At 31.6% G+C, this 16365-nt stretch overlaps 1 protein-coding gene across 3 annotated transcripts in view; it reads right to left on the bottom strand.

Moving 5' to 3' along the window:
- Nucleotides 1-11116: 11116 nt before the first annotated feature.
- Nucleotides 11117-16365, bottom strand: part of GABRA1 (gamma-aminobutyric acid type A receptor subunit alpha1) — a 57483-nt gene continuing 52234 nt past the window's right edge. For all 3 annotated transcript variants that reach the window (XM_031953633.1, XM_031953634.1, XM_031953635.1), the window contains exon 10: nt 11117-14045. In XM_031953633.1, the coding sequence (XP_031809493.1) occupies nt 13734-14045 (312 nt within the window). In that variant the 3' untranslated portion in view covers nt 11117-13733. The remainder of the gene's footprint in view (nt 14046-16365) is intronic.

Below are 16365 nucleotides of genomic sequence, written 5' to 3'. Positions count from 1 at the left end.
TGAATGAGAACTATGTGTGTTGGGATCTATTTTTGCTATTGATTTTTTTTTTCACCTTTGCAGAAGCCCCCCAAAAGACTGGCCATATGAAATGATCCTAATGTCCTAAGAAACCTAAGTAATGCTTCCAATTCTGTAGTTCCTACTGATTCTTCTTTTTTTCTCTCTCTCTTTCTTTCTTTCTTTCTTTCTTTCTTTCTTTCTTTCTTTCTTTCTTTTTCTTTCTTTCTTTCTTTCTTGCTGAGACAATTGGCATTAATTGACTTGCCCAGGTAACACAGCTAGGAAGTGTTAAGTATCTGAGACCAGATTTGAACTCAGGTCCTCCTGATGAAGGGCTGGTACTCTATCCAATGCCCCACCTAGCTGCCTCCAAACTGATTATTCTTAATGAAAATCATATATTGGTATATAAAACACACAAGTATGTATACAGCCTCTAGAAAGAAAAAAACACACAAAGAGATTTATTCAGTAAATTAATATTTAGTCAGTGCATACTAATTGCTGACTAAACACTAAATATAAACAAATGCACACATTTATATGTGTACACACACAAACATGTCCCATAGTGTTGTCCTTAGATCACAGTCATTTAGAGAAACCCTTCTATATAATAAAGGAAAACAATCCCAAGATAACCATTTCCCCAATATTCATAATGGTCATATCTGACAAAGCAGGTAACATCTTGCCTTAGCTGTTATGAGGGAGATTCAAAAAATCGACTTTTCCCAGAACAACTGTTAGCTTTTCATTTACTCAGAGTTTGTCTTCTTTTTAGTGATTTCTTTATTTACACTATGTAGTCAGTGTACAGACTGTCTTTTTGTTTCAGCTAATTTCACTCTGAATTAATTTATATATATATATATATATATATATAATATATGTATATTATATATATCCCTATGCTTTTATGAATTCCTCATATTAATACTTTATTATTATACATCAATATCTCTTCTATACTCCACCATTTTTTAAACCTTTTTTCCAATTATTGGTACAGTTCTACTTTTATAATTATATCAGCAAATAAACCTCCATTTACTATTCTTTAAGAGTCAGTGCCCTGCTAACATATGATGTGATAATTTACATATCATTCAGGAAATCAATTACTTGTCCATTAAGTGTATATTATGTGAATATGGCATTTCATTTGTGTTCCATTCTTCTCTTGAAACCTTCGTGAATACTTTATTTATTTAAAAAATTAATATGATTATGTATTTTTTTCAAATGCTTGGATAGCCAAAAATTTGTTTTGGTTGTGCAAAAACAAAAACACTCCATTTTCAATACCCAGAGTATTCTGTTTCTTTAACTGCAATATCTAACAACTCCAACTGACACGTTTCTTACCATTCTTTGCACCTCAATGCAACAATAATGATTTCATATTAGGTAACCTCTAAAGTCCCTTCCAATCTCATGATTTTTGGTTCTATAATTTCATAGAACTAAGATTTATTTTACTCATTAGATAATTATTTATAAGAAGTTTAATTAAGTAATTAATCCTAAAAAAATCCTTTGTCCAAACTATGATATGCAGTTAGAAAGACAGTCTATAGAACCAATTATTCAATGTATATCTATATATCTATATATACACACACACACACATATATATATGTTGCTATATATGTGTACATATTCAGTTTATAAACATAGATAATTATTGTATGCAAATACAATAATATATGTGTGAAAAGGATTGCTGGATAAATAAATAGGTTTAGAAAATATATAGAGAACTGGACTAAGGATGAGAAGAATAGTTGGAATGGATTACACTTACAATTTTACTCTGTTTTTCATTCAGTGCTTCTTTCCTCCCCACAACCAACCCCCCCAAACAAAAACAGCCCAGTATTTTCTGGGGGTTTTTTTGTTGTTATTTCATCTGCTTTGAATTATAGTGTTCCATTATTTCTGAAGAACTCAAGCTGCAGATTATCAAAAAGATAACTGAGAATTGCATAGAGGCCATGAATAGACAGCAGATTGTTATCAATAAAGAATTGCCCAAAATTCTGATAAGAAAAAAAAAAAGTCTCCAAAAGGGAAATGGAATATTATCAAAGAGATTTACAAAGATTTAAAAGTGGTAGATTGATTAAGTGGAAAAAGGAAGAGATAATTGATAGACAAGTTTTGCCATAGGGTGCTCACACACTTTTAAGAGAGCTAAAGACAGTCCTCAATATGTGGAACTGACCCATGTAAATGATTTCTGAGTATTTCAAGTATCTAGCACAATATCTGGTATTTGAGGGATGCTTAATAATTGCTTTTTGATTGATTGACTAAGTGAATGGAATGACTGAACAAACACAATGCAGTAATTTGTTGTGGTTTTATGGATAGTTGAGGTTTTTATTTTTGCCTTTGTATTTCCACATTTTAAAAATGCAGCAAGGGAAAGATTCTGAAAGATTGTGGAGTAGGTTGATAAATTTCAAGTTCTCCCAATTTCCCCCACAAATAGAACAGATTTGAGCCTTAAGTTTAATTGAGAAGGTTGAAAAATCAAGAAGACTTGGGGCAGAACTGGTGTCCTCCTGACACCCTGAGAAGATTTGAAGAAAAGCTCCAGACTGGGGATTAACCTGTCTGAAGTGTAAAGACCTCTGGACTAGCTCAGCAGAAACATCTAGTGGGGTACAGTTGGGCTAGCAGGGTATAGCTGGAGCTTCAGCAGGAATCATAGAGACTTTCAACTCCCTATCTGTGGAGTTGTAGTTTGAGGCCTTGATACTGAGTGAACCTTGGCTGATTGAGAATGCTGGGTCCACTCTGCTGCTGAGACATGACCTTAGTGAGAAGGAACCAGCATGTGGTGAGTACAGAAGGGGCAGGCAGGGACATTGGTGGATATGGGCACTTGCAGGAGGGTAGTACTCTTGGTTTGGGTTTCTGGTCAGAGTGGAGAGCTGAAGGGAAGTTTGAGGTTCCCCCCCTCCCAATGATTTGAAGTGCTTATACAAACACCTCTTATTTTTAAAAAATGAATTGGCAATGAGGAAAAAAACCTCACCATTGAAACATATTAAGGGAACAAGGAAGACCAGGGTTCATCTTCAAAAGAGGACACTTTAATGAAAAAAAATCTTTAATGAAAATAAATCTTCTGCTTCAAAGAGTAATAAGAATAATATTATATATATGCATATATATATATATTACATATACACACATATACATGTATGTATATAAGATTCATATCAACAATAGGGTTGCTCAAAGAAAGATTGTTAGAATTAAGGTAAAAATAGCAATTATGTTATTCAAATAAGGTACAGAGGAAGCATAGATAGAGAGGCATTAGGCAGGGAAGAGGGCTCATAGTTCTGAAAATCTACTCACATTTCCAATGGGTTCAATAGGCAACACTATATATATGCCATGAAGAGTATAGCACCCTTCAAAATCTGTAAAGAAATAAAAGGGGAGAGATGAGGGAAGCAAAGAGGGAAGAAAACAAGAGAGATCCTTGGGTGGGGGAAGATTAAGTAATAGCAAGGCAAATTATGGAGCAGACGTAAATTAAAGAGGCAGCAAAGATAGGAAAGACATGTATGCATGTGGGATGTGCCTGAGTGTGCATGAGCTACATTTTTTATGTAGCTTAATGTAGTTTACTTGGGAGTAGGGGGGGAGGGGGATTAAAAAGAGAAAACAGAACAAAGTTAATAAGTTGCAGGAGCAGAAAACCAAAGAATTATTTACAAGGAAGTAAAGAAAAAATGGTCATTAGTGATGACCGCATATTTTAAAATCAGCCGGAGTCAGGAATTAAGGTTAAAGGAAAATTCTTGATCTTTATTCTTTGCTGAGGTGAAGGGGAATGATGATAGGAAGTGAAAGCCTTCGTGACACGAACCTGACCAGCAGTCTCTCTGCCTCAGTCTCTCCACCCACCAAAATTGTCTCTACATCATTTCCTACACAACATATAAAAACTTGCACAGAGAGTGAGCAGGGCCATTCTTTCTCCAAGCATATGTTAATATAATAGAGTATCGTCCAATTGCTATTTAGCCTCATGTTCTTGGGGCCTTAGTGCATCAACTCGAACTTCAGCCTATTACAGTCATTCATGAATATAATTTCTTCTACTACTATATTATATATATGTATATATATATATATATATATATATCATGAAATACACACATCATGAAAGTGTGAAAGTATGTATGTATGTATTTGTATATATATATATATATATATATATATATATATATATATATACATGTGTATACACATACATACACACTTTCATGATCTGGTAATGTGTTGTATATTTTGAATTCTACCTGATGTTCTACTGAGTACATGACAATGTTCTCTTTTGTTTTTCTTTGTTTTCTTTTCTGTTTTCCTTTTTTCTTATTCTGCTTTTTCAAATAAAAAATAAGGCAAAAAACAAACAAACAAACTGAAATACAGCAACTTCTCAAAGTCCTTGGTACTCTTCCCCTTCAAAGATAGATATTCCTATATTTCCCTACTTTAGGATATAGATGAAGATTTAATTTTGTTTTCTGCTTATTTTTCCTACTTGATAAGAGTACAGTAGAGCCCCCGAGGAGGCCTATTTCACTTGCCTTTAAGGGCACATAACTAACTTATGTGGAAAGGAAGTATTCTTTTTTTTTTCTTGAATTATAGCAAGGTGACTAAATATAGTGTCACCTGAGTCACCTAGAGCTCTTGATTAAAAGCTGGTGTACTTAGCAATTTGTGCAAGACTGTTGCCTAATGCCAACACATACAGCCTCATGGCTCTCATATAGCATAATGCAATCTGTTATTTCTGCTTTGTTCCAGGCATATTTTTAAATTCTTTTTGTAATAAACTTTGGCAACAATGAAAATAAATAGGTATATAAAGGATTAACATCACTAATAAAGGAGATCCACTGTTTTCTTCTATTTTTTTTAATGTAAAGATATTTGAATTTATTGCAACTAATGTTACCCTTAAGAAACTAAAATTAGACTCCAGCATCCTCTGTGAATTTGCCTCTACTTGAAGTCTTCCTGCTTAATCTTCAGGAAGCATGTTATTCCTCTGTTAATGGAAAACATCTATAGGAAGCAAACATCATAATAAGTTGAGAAAAAATCATATATTTACTATGAAAGTAGTAAATAAAAGAACAGATCCAATTCTTGATCCAGTCTCTATGAATACTGACATTAAAAAAAAACCATTTTGACATGGTATTGATATCACTTCATTTTAAATAATTCTAGACAATGAGAGCTTTTCTCTTCCCCTTCTCCATTCATTCATTGGTCAGTCGGTATACTGATTGATTGATTTAGTTATTCATTCATTCATTTGTTCCTTCTGTCTCGTTAGTCAAATCACTTCTTATTGCTTAGACAATAGAAACCTGCTTATAGAAACCTTTTGGAAAATCATTTGATTTGGTAGTTTTTTCTTCCTGGATAAGAGCCAGTTTTATTCTCATGTCATTCTTTCACAACTAACTTGTTGAATAATGACTTTCTTTTATTCTTTGCCTTTTGTTATGTAATGGTATATATAAAGTACTTTAATATTTATGAGTTGGAAACCTCTGCTCTCAATCTATTCTTTTTTTTTTTTTCTGTTGATTGTTTGTTTTTGTTTTTGCTGAGGCAGTTGGGGTTAAGTGACTCCCCTAGGGTCATATAGCTAGGCAGTGTTAAGTGTTTGAGACCAGATTTTAACTCAGATCCTCCTGCCTTTAGGGCTGGTGCTATATCCACTCTGCCACCTAGCTACCCCTCTCAATCTATTCTTTATCTAAAATAATAGTCTCTGATGCTTGGTTCATATTAACTGCCTCATAGGACCTTGCTAAACTTTAGGTGAGACCAAGGTTCTTCTTTCAAGTGAAATTGCATATTTCTTCCTTAAATCCCCATTTATCAAATTCACTTCCTCTCTCTTGAACTCTGTATAACTTATTTGGATTTATTATGTTGAGTCCCATTATGGGAGTATTGGTGAATCCTGTTACCATTTATTTGACCTTTATAGAATTTGTAGATATACAATTTGAGCAGTTTTCTTGTCTGTCCTTCATACATAGTCATTTCCCAGCTGACTTAGTGAATCTAGTGATAGACATGTTTCTTCCTCTTTTTAGCCCTCTCCCCATTTATTATATGCTTGCAATTTATAATTGCTTAGATTTCTTGTGACTTTTATTTTTGGCCTTTGATTTACATATAATTATTAGCAAGCAATTTTCTTTTTTTTTGGAGGAGAAAAAGGGAATTTTAGTTGTAAGACCTGAAGCAAGCCAATGAAGGTTTTTCAGTCTTATTTACTTATCCATCAAACTAGGATATAAATAACACCTATTTCACAGAGTGAATATTCTGACTATAGAAAATTAGTAAGCAGATAAGGAAAATCAAAATACACATTCAGAAAAAATAAAGTAAAAATTCCTATAATACAAAAATATGTATTAATCATAGGTCGTAGAAGAAACTGGAAAAGAATTTTGAAAATCAACTAAGAGAAGTAGTGCAAACACTTGGTAAGAGATGAGAATGTACAAGGAAAATCATGAAAAAAGAATCAATAATTTGATAAAGGATGCACAAGAAATACTGAAGAAAACCACAACACCTTATAAAACAAACTAGATCAAATAGCAAAAGTTAAACAAAAAGCTGATGAGAATGCCTTGAAAACAAGAATTGTCAAATGGAAAAAGGCACAAAAATTCACACAAGAAAATGAGCAGTTAAAAAGTAAAATTGGCCAAATGAAAAAGGAACTACAAAATATCTTTAAAAATAGAATTGAGTAAATGGACTAATGGCTTTATGAGGAATCTAGAAACAACCAAACTAAGTCAAAAAAAAAAAAAGAAGAAGAAGACTATGTGAAATATCCTGTTGAAAAACAACTGACCTATAAAGTAGATCCAGGAGTGATAATCATAAATTATTATACTCCCTGAAAGCCATGATCAAAAACGGAAAAACAAAACACTTAGAAATCATCTTTCAAGAACTTATCAAGCAAAAGTGTTCTGTTATTCTAGAAATATAGGGGAAAATTAAAGAATGCATTGATCAGCTCCTGAAACAGATCACAAAATAAAAAGTCCAGGGAATGGTATGGTCAAATTCCAGACTGTGAAGGTTTTCTGGAGGCAGCCTTAGTCTCAGTTGAAATAAATAATTACTCCAAAATTGCAGCCAGCTGATAAAAGATCTTAACTTTTATTGTGTCCTTCAATATAGCCCAGTTAGCTCAGAGGCCTCTCTCTCTGCTTGGTTCCAAGAGATCTTGCAGCTTTGTCCTTGGCTTCTGCTTCTGCTTTCTTTAGCCTCCAGCCAGCACCAAGTTGAAAGATGCAATGCAATCTCTTGTCTCGAAGATAGGGCTTGTAGGCTTTCTTGCAGAGTGCTCCTCTCTGACTCCAAGTAAAACTCTCTCAAGAAAACTAACTCAAGTAACTACCCAAAAATCCTAGAGCTCCCTCTATATATGTGATCTCCCAAAGGTTTACTCCGCCTTCTGGAGGGAGAGGTATTCTGGGTTATCTCCTAGAGTGCTCTCTGGCCCTAAGGGAGGTATGAATTCAGTGTTTCTTTCTAAACCCTGAACTCTCCCAAATGTGTGAACTCAATTGAGGACTTAGATACTTATGAGCTCTCTAAAGGTGTGAACACAAGCATTGTTTCTATCAGTTCCACTTAGTACCTTGTTTCAAGTTCTGGCCCAAAATATCTCTTTCTAAGATCAAATCAACTCCAATGGCTTAACAGTTTATAAAGATTCCAACATCAGACTTCCCAGATCAAGGAGGAAATAAATCCAATAAGCAAAAAAAAGAAAAAAAAAATAATAATTACCATGGAGCCACATTCAGGATAGCACAAGATTTAACAGTTTCTATATTAAAATATGTGAGGGGTCAAAATGATATTTCAGAAGGAAAAATAGGTAGGATTACCATAAAGAATAATTTACTCAGAAAAACTGGGTATCATTTTTCAAGATGACAATAGATATTTAGTGAAATAGGGGACTTTCAAGCATTCTTGATGGAAAGACCAGGGCTGATAGAAAATTTGACTTTAAAACACAAAATGCAAAAGAGCACAAAAAGGTAAATAAGAAAGAAAAATCATAAGGGATTTGATAACATTAAACTATTTAGCTTCCTACAAGGAGAAATTATGTTTATAATTTCTAAAATAGCTGTCATTAAGGCAGTTAAGAGTATTAATAGTCAGAAAGAAGAGATGAGTTGAATGTGATGTAATCATCATTAAAAAATAAAATTAAGGGATGAAAAAGAAAAATGCACTGGGAAAAGGAAGAAGTGGAATGAGATAAATTATCTGACATAAATGAGACCTGAAAGAGATTTTACAGTGGAGGGGGAAATTGGGGAAGCAGGGCAAGGAGTACTTGAATCTTATTCTCATCAGAATTGGCTCAGAAAAGCATACATATATACACATATGGGTGTAGATATCTATCTTCTGTACATGAAAGCAGGAAGGGAAATATATGGAAAACCAAGGTGCTGATAGAAAGAAGGGCAATTTGGGGCAGGTAAAAGTACCAAAACAATTTTGAGAATGGATGGGGTAAGAGGAGAGAGGTTATAGGATAAATAGGCAAATAGAATGGATGGAACTACATTGATAATCAGTGTTGTGGAAAAATATTAGAGTGGGTTTCTCTGATAGCCTTAATTTCTCAAACATATAGAAAAATAAATGATAATTAATAAAAGATATAGTAGCCAGATCTGGAAAGACTTATGTGAATAGATGCTGAGCAAAATAAGTAGAACTAGGATTATATTGTACACAATAAAAGCAAGAATGTGCAATGATCAACTTTGAAAGAGTTGATTCTTTTCAGAGGTTTAGTGTTCCAAGGCAATCCCAATAGACTTTGGATAGAAAATGCCATCTGCCTCCAAAGAAAAGGAATTATGGAGATTGAATGTAAATCAACACATGCTATGGTCTCTTCTTTTTTCTGTTTTTTTTTTTTCTCTCCCATGATTTTTCCCTTTTGTTCTGATTTCTCTCTCCCAACATGCTTCATAAAGCAATGCACATTAAAAATAAATAAATAAATTTTATAAAGATAGAAACAGGCAGTTTTCAGACAAATTAATCAAAACTTTCTTCATTCATACAAATGCTCTAAATCACTATTGAGGTAAGATATACAAATGAAAACAATCCTTATATCTCTGAGATTGGCTAATGTTACAAAAAAGAAAAATGAACAATGTTGGAGGGAATGTGGGAAAAGAAAACACTAATCTACCTTTGGTGAAGTTATATACTAATTCAACTATTCTGGAGAGAAATTTGGAACTTTGTTTAAAAAGCTATAAAACCATGCATATGCCTTGACTAATCAATATCAGTACTAAGTCTGTATCCCAAAGATCAATCAATTTATTTAACTATCTAGATATCTATCTATTTATGAAAGGACTTATATGTATAAAATATTTATAACAGTTCTTTTAGTAGTGTCAAAGAACTGAAAATTGAAGGGAGGTCCATCAATTGAAGAATGCCTGAACAAGTTGTGTTTAATTTGATGGAATATTGTGTGATATAAAAAATAAGCAAGATGCTCTCAAAAATAAAAAACTGATAAGACTCAATCTAATACCACCATTTCATATTTTATAATGTCATGTTATGTTATCATATCATGTGAATCCAAGGTATTGTCATGTTAATTTATATTATGATAAATAATATTATAATACACTCCAATACCCTACTGTACTCTACTCAGTTTTACCCTACTCTGCTTACCCTATCTATTCTAAAAATATTTTATGATATTGTGCATTTCATTGAGAGTTGTTCTATCTCATATTATATTAATTTGCAATACACTAAACCATGCCATTCTATGTCATCTCATATCACATAATATGTCATATTATACTATTCCATGCTATGTTATATTTTGTATATTTGATTATTTTAAACTATACTACATTAAGTTATACTATGTTATGATAATTATGATATAATATAGTTTAATGTTTTATACTATGATACTATATTATATTAATGACATTTACTATGCTAAATTATATTATTTTTCATTATATTTTATACTATTATATTAATTTATATTCCATTTTACTTTCTTCTGTTTTATTCTTAATGATTAATGCTTGAATCCATGCAAAAGTTACTTTGACAAACCAAAAAAAAAATACTCTCTTTATTATACTTGTTTACTTAGAGGCAGAGTAGAATTACATCTAGAGTTAGAATGACTTAGGTTCAAATCCTAGTTTTAAAGTGTGTGGTAAATATGGAAAGGCTATTTAATTCTCAGGGTTTAGATTTTCTCATATTTATAATGAGTATGATGATATTGGGTAATACCTTATTTCACAAGGTAGCTATGAGTACCAAATGAGAATGTGGGGTGGGAGACTGAGGGAGGAGAGGAGAGAAGAAAGGAGAGGAGGAGACAGAAGAGGAGAGAAGAAATATATATTTAGAATGATTTTGGGTTGAATTTTCTTATATATAAAAAGAATTTTTTAGATGAATAATGCTTATGATGGTTAAACTCATCAGTTGAACACTATTTTTTAAAAGGGATCAGGTAATATTTGGACTGGAGGCAGATTCAAAATTTCTAAGACCCTCAAATGTTTTTATAATTTAATAAAAAAAACTTTAACCAATATTATAAAAAGAAAATAATATTTTAACTCATTATACTTTTTTTCTTTCATTAATACAATAGAAAGCAATCTGCATTTATAGTAGAGGACTTTGGTTCTAATTGAGAAAATTTCTTAGATTCTGCTTAATTCCTTATCCCCAGGATAAGGGATTTGGATTACATAACTTCAGACATCCTTTCTACATTTAGTCCTATGATCCTATAGACTTATGTACTTAAATAATTTTAGTAATTGCTAAGAGGTGGAAGCAATCAATAGAATGTATGCTTCCTGAGGATAAGTATTTTTGTCTTTGGATCCCCCAAACACAAAAGAAAATGAGAGTATCTTGTTAACATTAGAGGAGAAAGTAAGAACAAAAGAAAACAAAGTAAACAATTTCATTTTGTTACTGAATAATTTTAGCTTTATTATTTTAATAGAATTACAGCCTGACATAAAGAGCTTTTGCTAAACTCTGTAAAGCAATGCATGCGTCTGCCATAAACAACCTCTATTAGTTTTAGGTTTTATTGCCACATCACTGCACTGAGGTGCAATAAACATTCAATGTCATCATTAAAATTATCCCAGGAGTAAACAGGAACTGTCCTCTATAAGAGTGTACCATTATATTCAAGGAAGACTTACTAGAATTACATGGTTTAGCAAAGCACTGTAGAAAAGCTACATAAAATATCTGGTCTTCAATAAACTGTGCAATCAATTCATACAATAAAATACTACCCACATATACTAACAAAGATGTCATATAATGCCATCGTTGCATAGCAAAAAGCAGACAACTTAATTAATATCCATATCTATTGTGCAAAATGCAGACCAAAAATAATTAGCTGTAACTTGGAGCATAAAACTCTCTAAATTAACACAGTAGTTGAACACCCAAAAAACCCCAAACAAAACAAAACAAGATAAACAAATACAGAGAAGTTAACGAGCCATATTTTATTGTGTTTTTAGTACATATATCTACACATGATAGCAGAACATGAGACATCCTTGGGTCAACTTCACATTAGTGCCTCAAATTTAAGTAGCACTAAATCTTATGTAAGTTGAACATTCCCTTTATGTGAATATATATGTGTTTATGTATGTGTAATATGTGTAGATATATACCTATATGTCATATATAGGTATAGATATACATCTATATACACATACACACATACTAGTATTTTTTTTTCTTTTTATTAAATAGAAGCTTTCAGAGAAAAAACTTAATCAAATGTTGCCCCACATTTATGACTGGAACTCAACTGTGTCACTGAAAATTTCTGCTAAAGTTTCATGTGGTGGTTTTTTAAATGTATTCAGAACATGTCTCATGAATTCTGTATTACTAAATTAAATATGTTCAAAACTCTTTTCAGTCAAACATAGCACTTCAAAAATACCTGCCACTTAAATGTTTATTTCTAAACTTGTCAACAGTAATGAAACTGACTAGAATTATTTTCTAGGGAATAACAAATAGTATACCTGCAAAATGAACATTGTATATTTTAAGCCCTTACGTAGTATTCCTACAAAGATATTGCTACAGTAAAAATGAAATGTAATAAGTTTATTCAATAAAATCTATTTTCTGTACATTCTTTGTGTATGATTTTTTTGTATTGAATGCTACATATATTACATTGCTTATTATAACAGTTATGTATCAGCAAATATAGCAGTGATATACAGATGATTTTCTAGCTGGAACTTTTTAAAAAAAAAAGTATTTTCTCTACCACACAGTAGCCTAAATTTGAATATTTCTCTATAACTGGATCAGAGAGCAATTTACTCACTACTCTGCATCAAGTATTTTTGAAATTGCCAGCTTTCTCTCCATCTGTATAATTCCATCCAATATCTTTGTCTTTTATGCTTTTATTGATTCCTAATCTTTTATATGCAGGCTTTAAATATGTTTCCACAGAATATAACAATATATTAAGATCTAACAGAGGTGAGGCCTGCACAATATTTTAAGAACATAACTTTAAAAAAGTAAAAAAAAATGTACAATTTCATGCCACTTATTTACAAATATTAAATACTCTATTTTGTTTTTGTCTGCTAGTCATAAATTTCAATCTAAAGCTTTTAATGTACTGTTATAGAAAATAATACATTCAACATATCTAGAGCTTGCAAAATACATTTTTTCGCCCCCTCTTAAAATGTTTTCAAGACAAGAAGCAACCTCTTTTAGGACCTGGGTTCTATTGGGATTAATCTTTTTAAAAGGGAAGACTTTTTTTTTTACTCTATTGAGTTTGCTATTCAGACGATGACTCATGTAGACTGCTTGCTAAAAACAACAATGACAAAAAAATACAGTTTGAAGCATTCATCAATGCACCTTAGAATATGAAATTTTCATATATTTTAAAATAGTATTTACCTCTATAACAATAAGCTTGGGGGATGTTAAAATAGAATTAGCATAAGTAATATTACTCAGAACTTGGAAAACTCAAAAATCAAATCCTTTCATCATTTCAATGAACAGAAGAGTAAATGCATTATATAGTATATGCAATAAGGAAGTAAGATTTTTTTTTTACTTTTAAAAACTTTTTTTAAATCTTTTGCATAAAAATATTTTGACATGTAGCATTTCTATTAGGGAATTTGGTAATATAATATTTACCTATAATTTGGTGAGTTTGTTGAGTAATTTTCTTTACTCCTTTCATTTTCCCTCCATTTGTGCTCTTTGTGCTCTTTCTCTCTCTCTTTCTCTCTCCTTTTTTCTCTTTTACCACTATCTTGTTGGGATTTTTTCACTTCCTCACTCAAAATCCAGTTTCCCAGGTGTGTTAACCATACTGCTTTGGATTTAACATACAGGGTTTCTTGTTCTGTTATGATTTATTTTTAAAATAAGGAAACCTTCAGTTTCTTTAAGACAGAGGCAATGAAGTAAATGGGAATTACTGTGTTGAGAACGGAAGGCAATTCCCAGTGTGGAAAGATTGAACAAGACTATACAATTTAAAGTGACTATTGATGTGGGTTGGGGGCTTTAAGCTGAGGCTCTCTGTTTAAATATGTAGCCCAATAGACTAAATTAAAGATTCCAAAAAGCAATGGGAAAGCTATTCTTGACAGTCGGTCAATTTTGCTTACACTATTAAAAGTTTTCTTGGGTTCTGGTGGTTTTGCTTCAGGTTTGACTTCTTTGGGTTCTATTGTTGCACTTTTGGCAATGGTGGCTAACCCAGGATCCCCCCGAGCGATGTTAGGAGTATAGCTTGTTGCTGTGGCAGCATAAGTATTGTTTTTCTTAATCAGAGGATCCTTTACTTTCTTTGGCTAGAGAAAAGAGGAAAAACATTCTTTTTAGTATTTTTTTTACAAAAATAACATAGACTAAGTCACTCTTAATAACTCATAAATCACTCTTGCAAAGCAGTGATTTGACTTAATATTTAAGGAATGCAAGTTCAAATTGCCCAGACTTTACTCTGGTTTCATGCTTAAGAAAGACTAAATACTAATTCTAGCTTTCAAAGTAATAATGACTCTTGTTAGTATTTTAACAGTATATTGTGACTTGTTTATTTCAAAATCACTACAATCTCTAAAGAACTGAAATTTTTATGCCATGGGGTCCAAAACATGCTTACCACATTACATATGCATAATTCTAAAGGAGAAACAGTGTCAAAGATATAAAAAAAAATGCATGAAAGAGTTTATGTATTTGTCACGTGGCAAGAGTTTAACTACTATAAAATTTTTGTATTCCACTGGTATGTATGAAATGCCAAAAGATAACAGAAAAAGTTCAATCCATAGTACATTGGAGTGAAATTCTGTAGAGGAAATGAATGTATTATGATAGTGCACAAAGGAAGAGTGGGAATGGAAGCATCATGATCTGAATAATTTGAAGCAATGAAATCTTATTTGATTTTCTTTTATCCACACTAAAATAAGTAGCTGTGTATTTCTTTGTCACTTGTATGGTTTGTTTAAATTTGTCTGTTTAAGAAGAATTCAGCATTGTTTCCAAAATTTCTGCCATGTTCTACAAGATAAACTATTCATATATTTTAACAAATTATTTGAATCTCACCTACCTCCAGTTTCATTTTCTCATGATGAAATTCAAATTCAAATTCTTTCTAATGTTTTGTCATGCTAGCCATAGAACAAGATAGATAGAATATTGCTAAATATTTGGCAATTATCTGAAAATCTCAGTTTCTTTATTGAAAATGGTTTTGTCACTAAAAACTAGTATCACATTGTTTAATAAACTATAGGAGGGGGAATTACATCTTAAATAAGAAAGTCTTATATTTACTCAATATTACACACACACACACACACACACACACACTCAGTCTTGGTGGGGATACTCTGTGTTTCCTCTCTTTTCTTTAGAGGCAACTAATTGGCACAGTAGATAGAACATTGGACCTAAAATCAAAACACCTGAATTCAAATATAGCCTCAATCATTTAATAGCTTTGAAAAGTCAATTTAAGTCATCCTACCTTGGTTCCTTCAATTGTTTTTTTTAAAAATGGGCATAATAACAAAGCCTACCTTGCAGGGTTGTTTTAAGAGCACATAAAATATTTGTAATGTGCTTAATACAAACCCTGGCACATAACAAGTGTTTAACAAATGCCACATCCCTTGCTTTTTAAAATTGCACATACCAGGATTTGGAGATTCAGTCAGGTTAAATACAGTGTCCTAGTTCTAACATTTTTTTTCTGTTATTAATTGTCAAATGAATATTCAATTAAAAGATGTGCTCTTCAATATAATATATAACTATATTTAAAATTGAATAAATGAAGAATATATGTTTTAGGGATACTTTTAAAGACAATGATTATCATTTTTTTCTAAAATTAAATTTTCATTTAGAACATTTGAAATAATAAATAAAAATACTCATGGAGAATTGATAATGTAAGATAATTACATGATAGATTATATTAACTAAAAGTAGACCTCATCTAACAAAACTTACTCAGACAATCTGGAATTAGGCCAAGAAGCCTATGGAAGTGTTCAAACAGGAACTGGATAACCATCTGTCAAACATACTGTAGGAGGAACCTTTCATTTGGAGATCTCAAAGTTTTTTTTTCCAAATCCTAAAAATCCTAACATCTTAATCCAAAATTCAAAAAAAACCCTTTATTCCCCCCAAATATTATTGAATTTATGTTTATACAATTTCAATCTTTGACAGAGATAGTTCTTTTATGTTTTAAAAACAAATCCTAGACTAATCAGTCTACCTCAGAAAATAAAGGAGAAAATCACTTGTAAATTTATAACAATACTATGAAAAAAAGATTGGGTTTTGATAGAAATGACTTATCTGTGTACATTAGAAATGTCACCTATTCAATCAATTTTTAAATTAATATGGAAGCCAAATAGCAATCTAAAGGCTAGAACTCTATGTTACAAAAAATTTAGCCTGATTCAGTTTAGTATACAAATAAGTGATGAATTAGTTCATTCATTAATAATTTGAGGCAATTTACACAAAGTTTTAACATTCAACATTGAAACTATCTTTAATGCAAAGGTTTACTCTGTGGATTTTGTTTCTCTTTTCCAAACTCAGTATTCCTCTCTTTTCCTTATACCTATAATTCCA

This window comes from Sarcophilus harrisii, chromosome 2, assembly GCF_902635505.1.
Source record: "Sarcophilus harrisii chromosome 2, mSarHar1.11, whole genome shotgun sequence".
Lineage (NCBI taxonomy): Eukaryota > Metazoa > Chordata > Mammalia > Dasyuromorphia > Dasyuridae > Sarcophilus > Sarcophilus harrisii.
The sequence above is the reverse complement of the archived record's forward strand: the minus strand, read 5'-3'. Positions and strand labels throughout refer to the sequence as shown.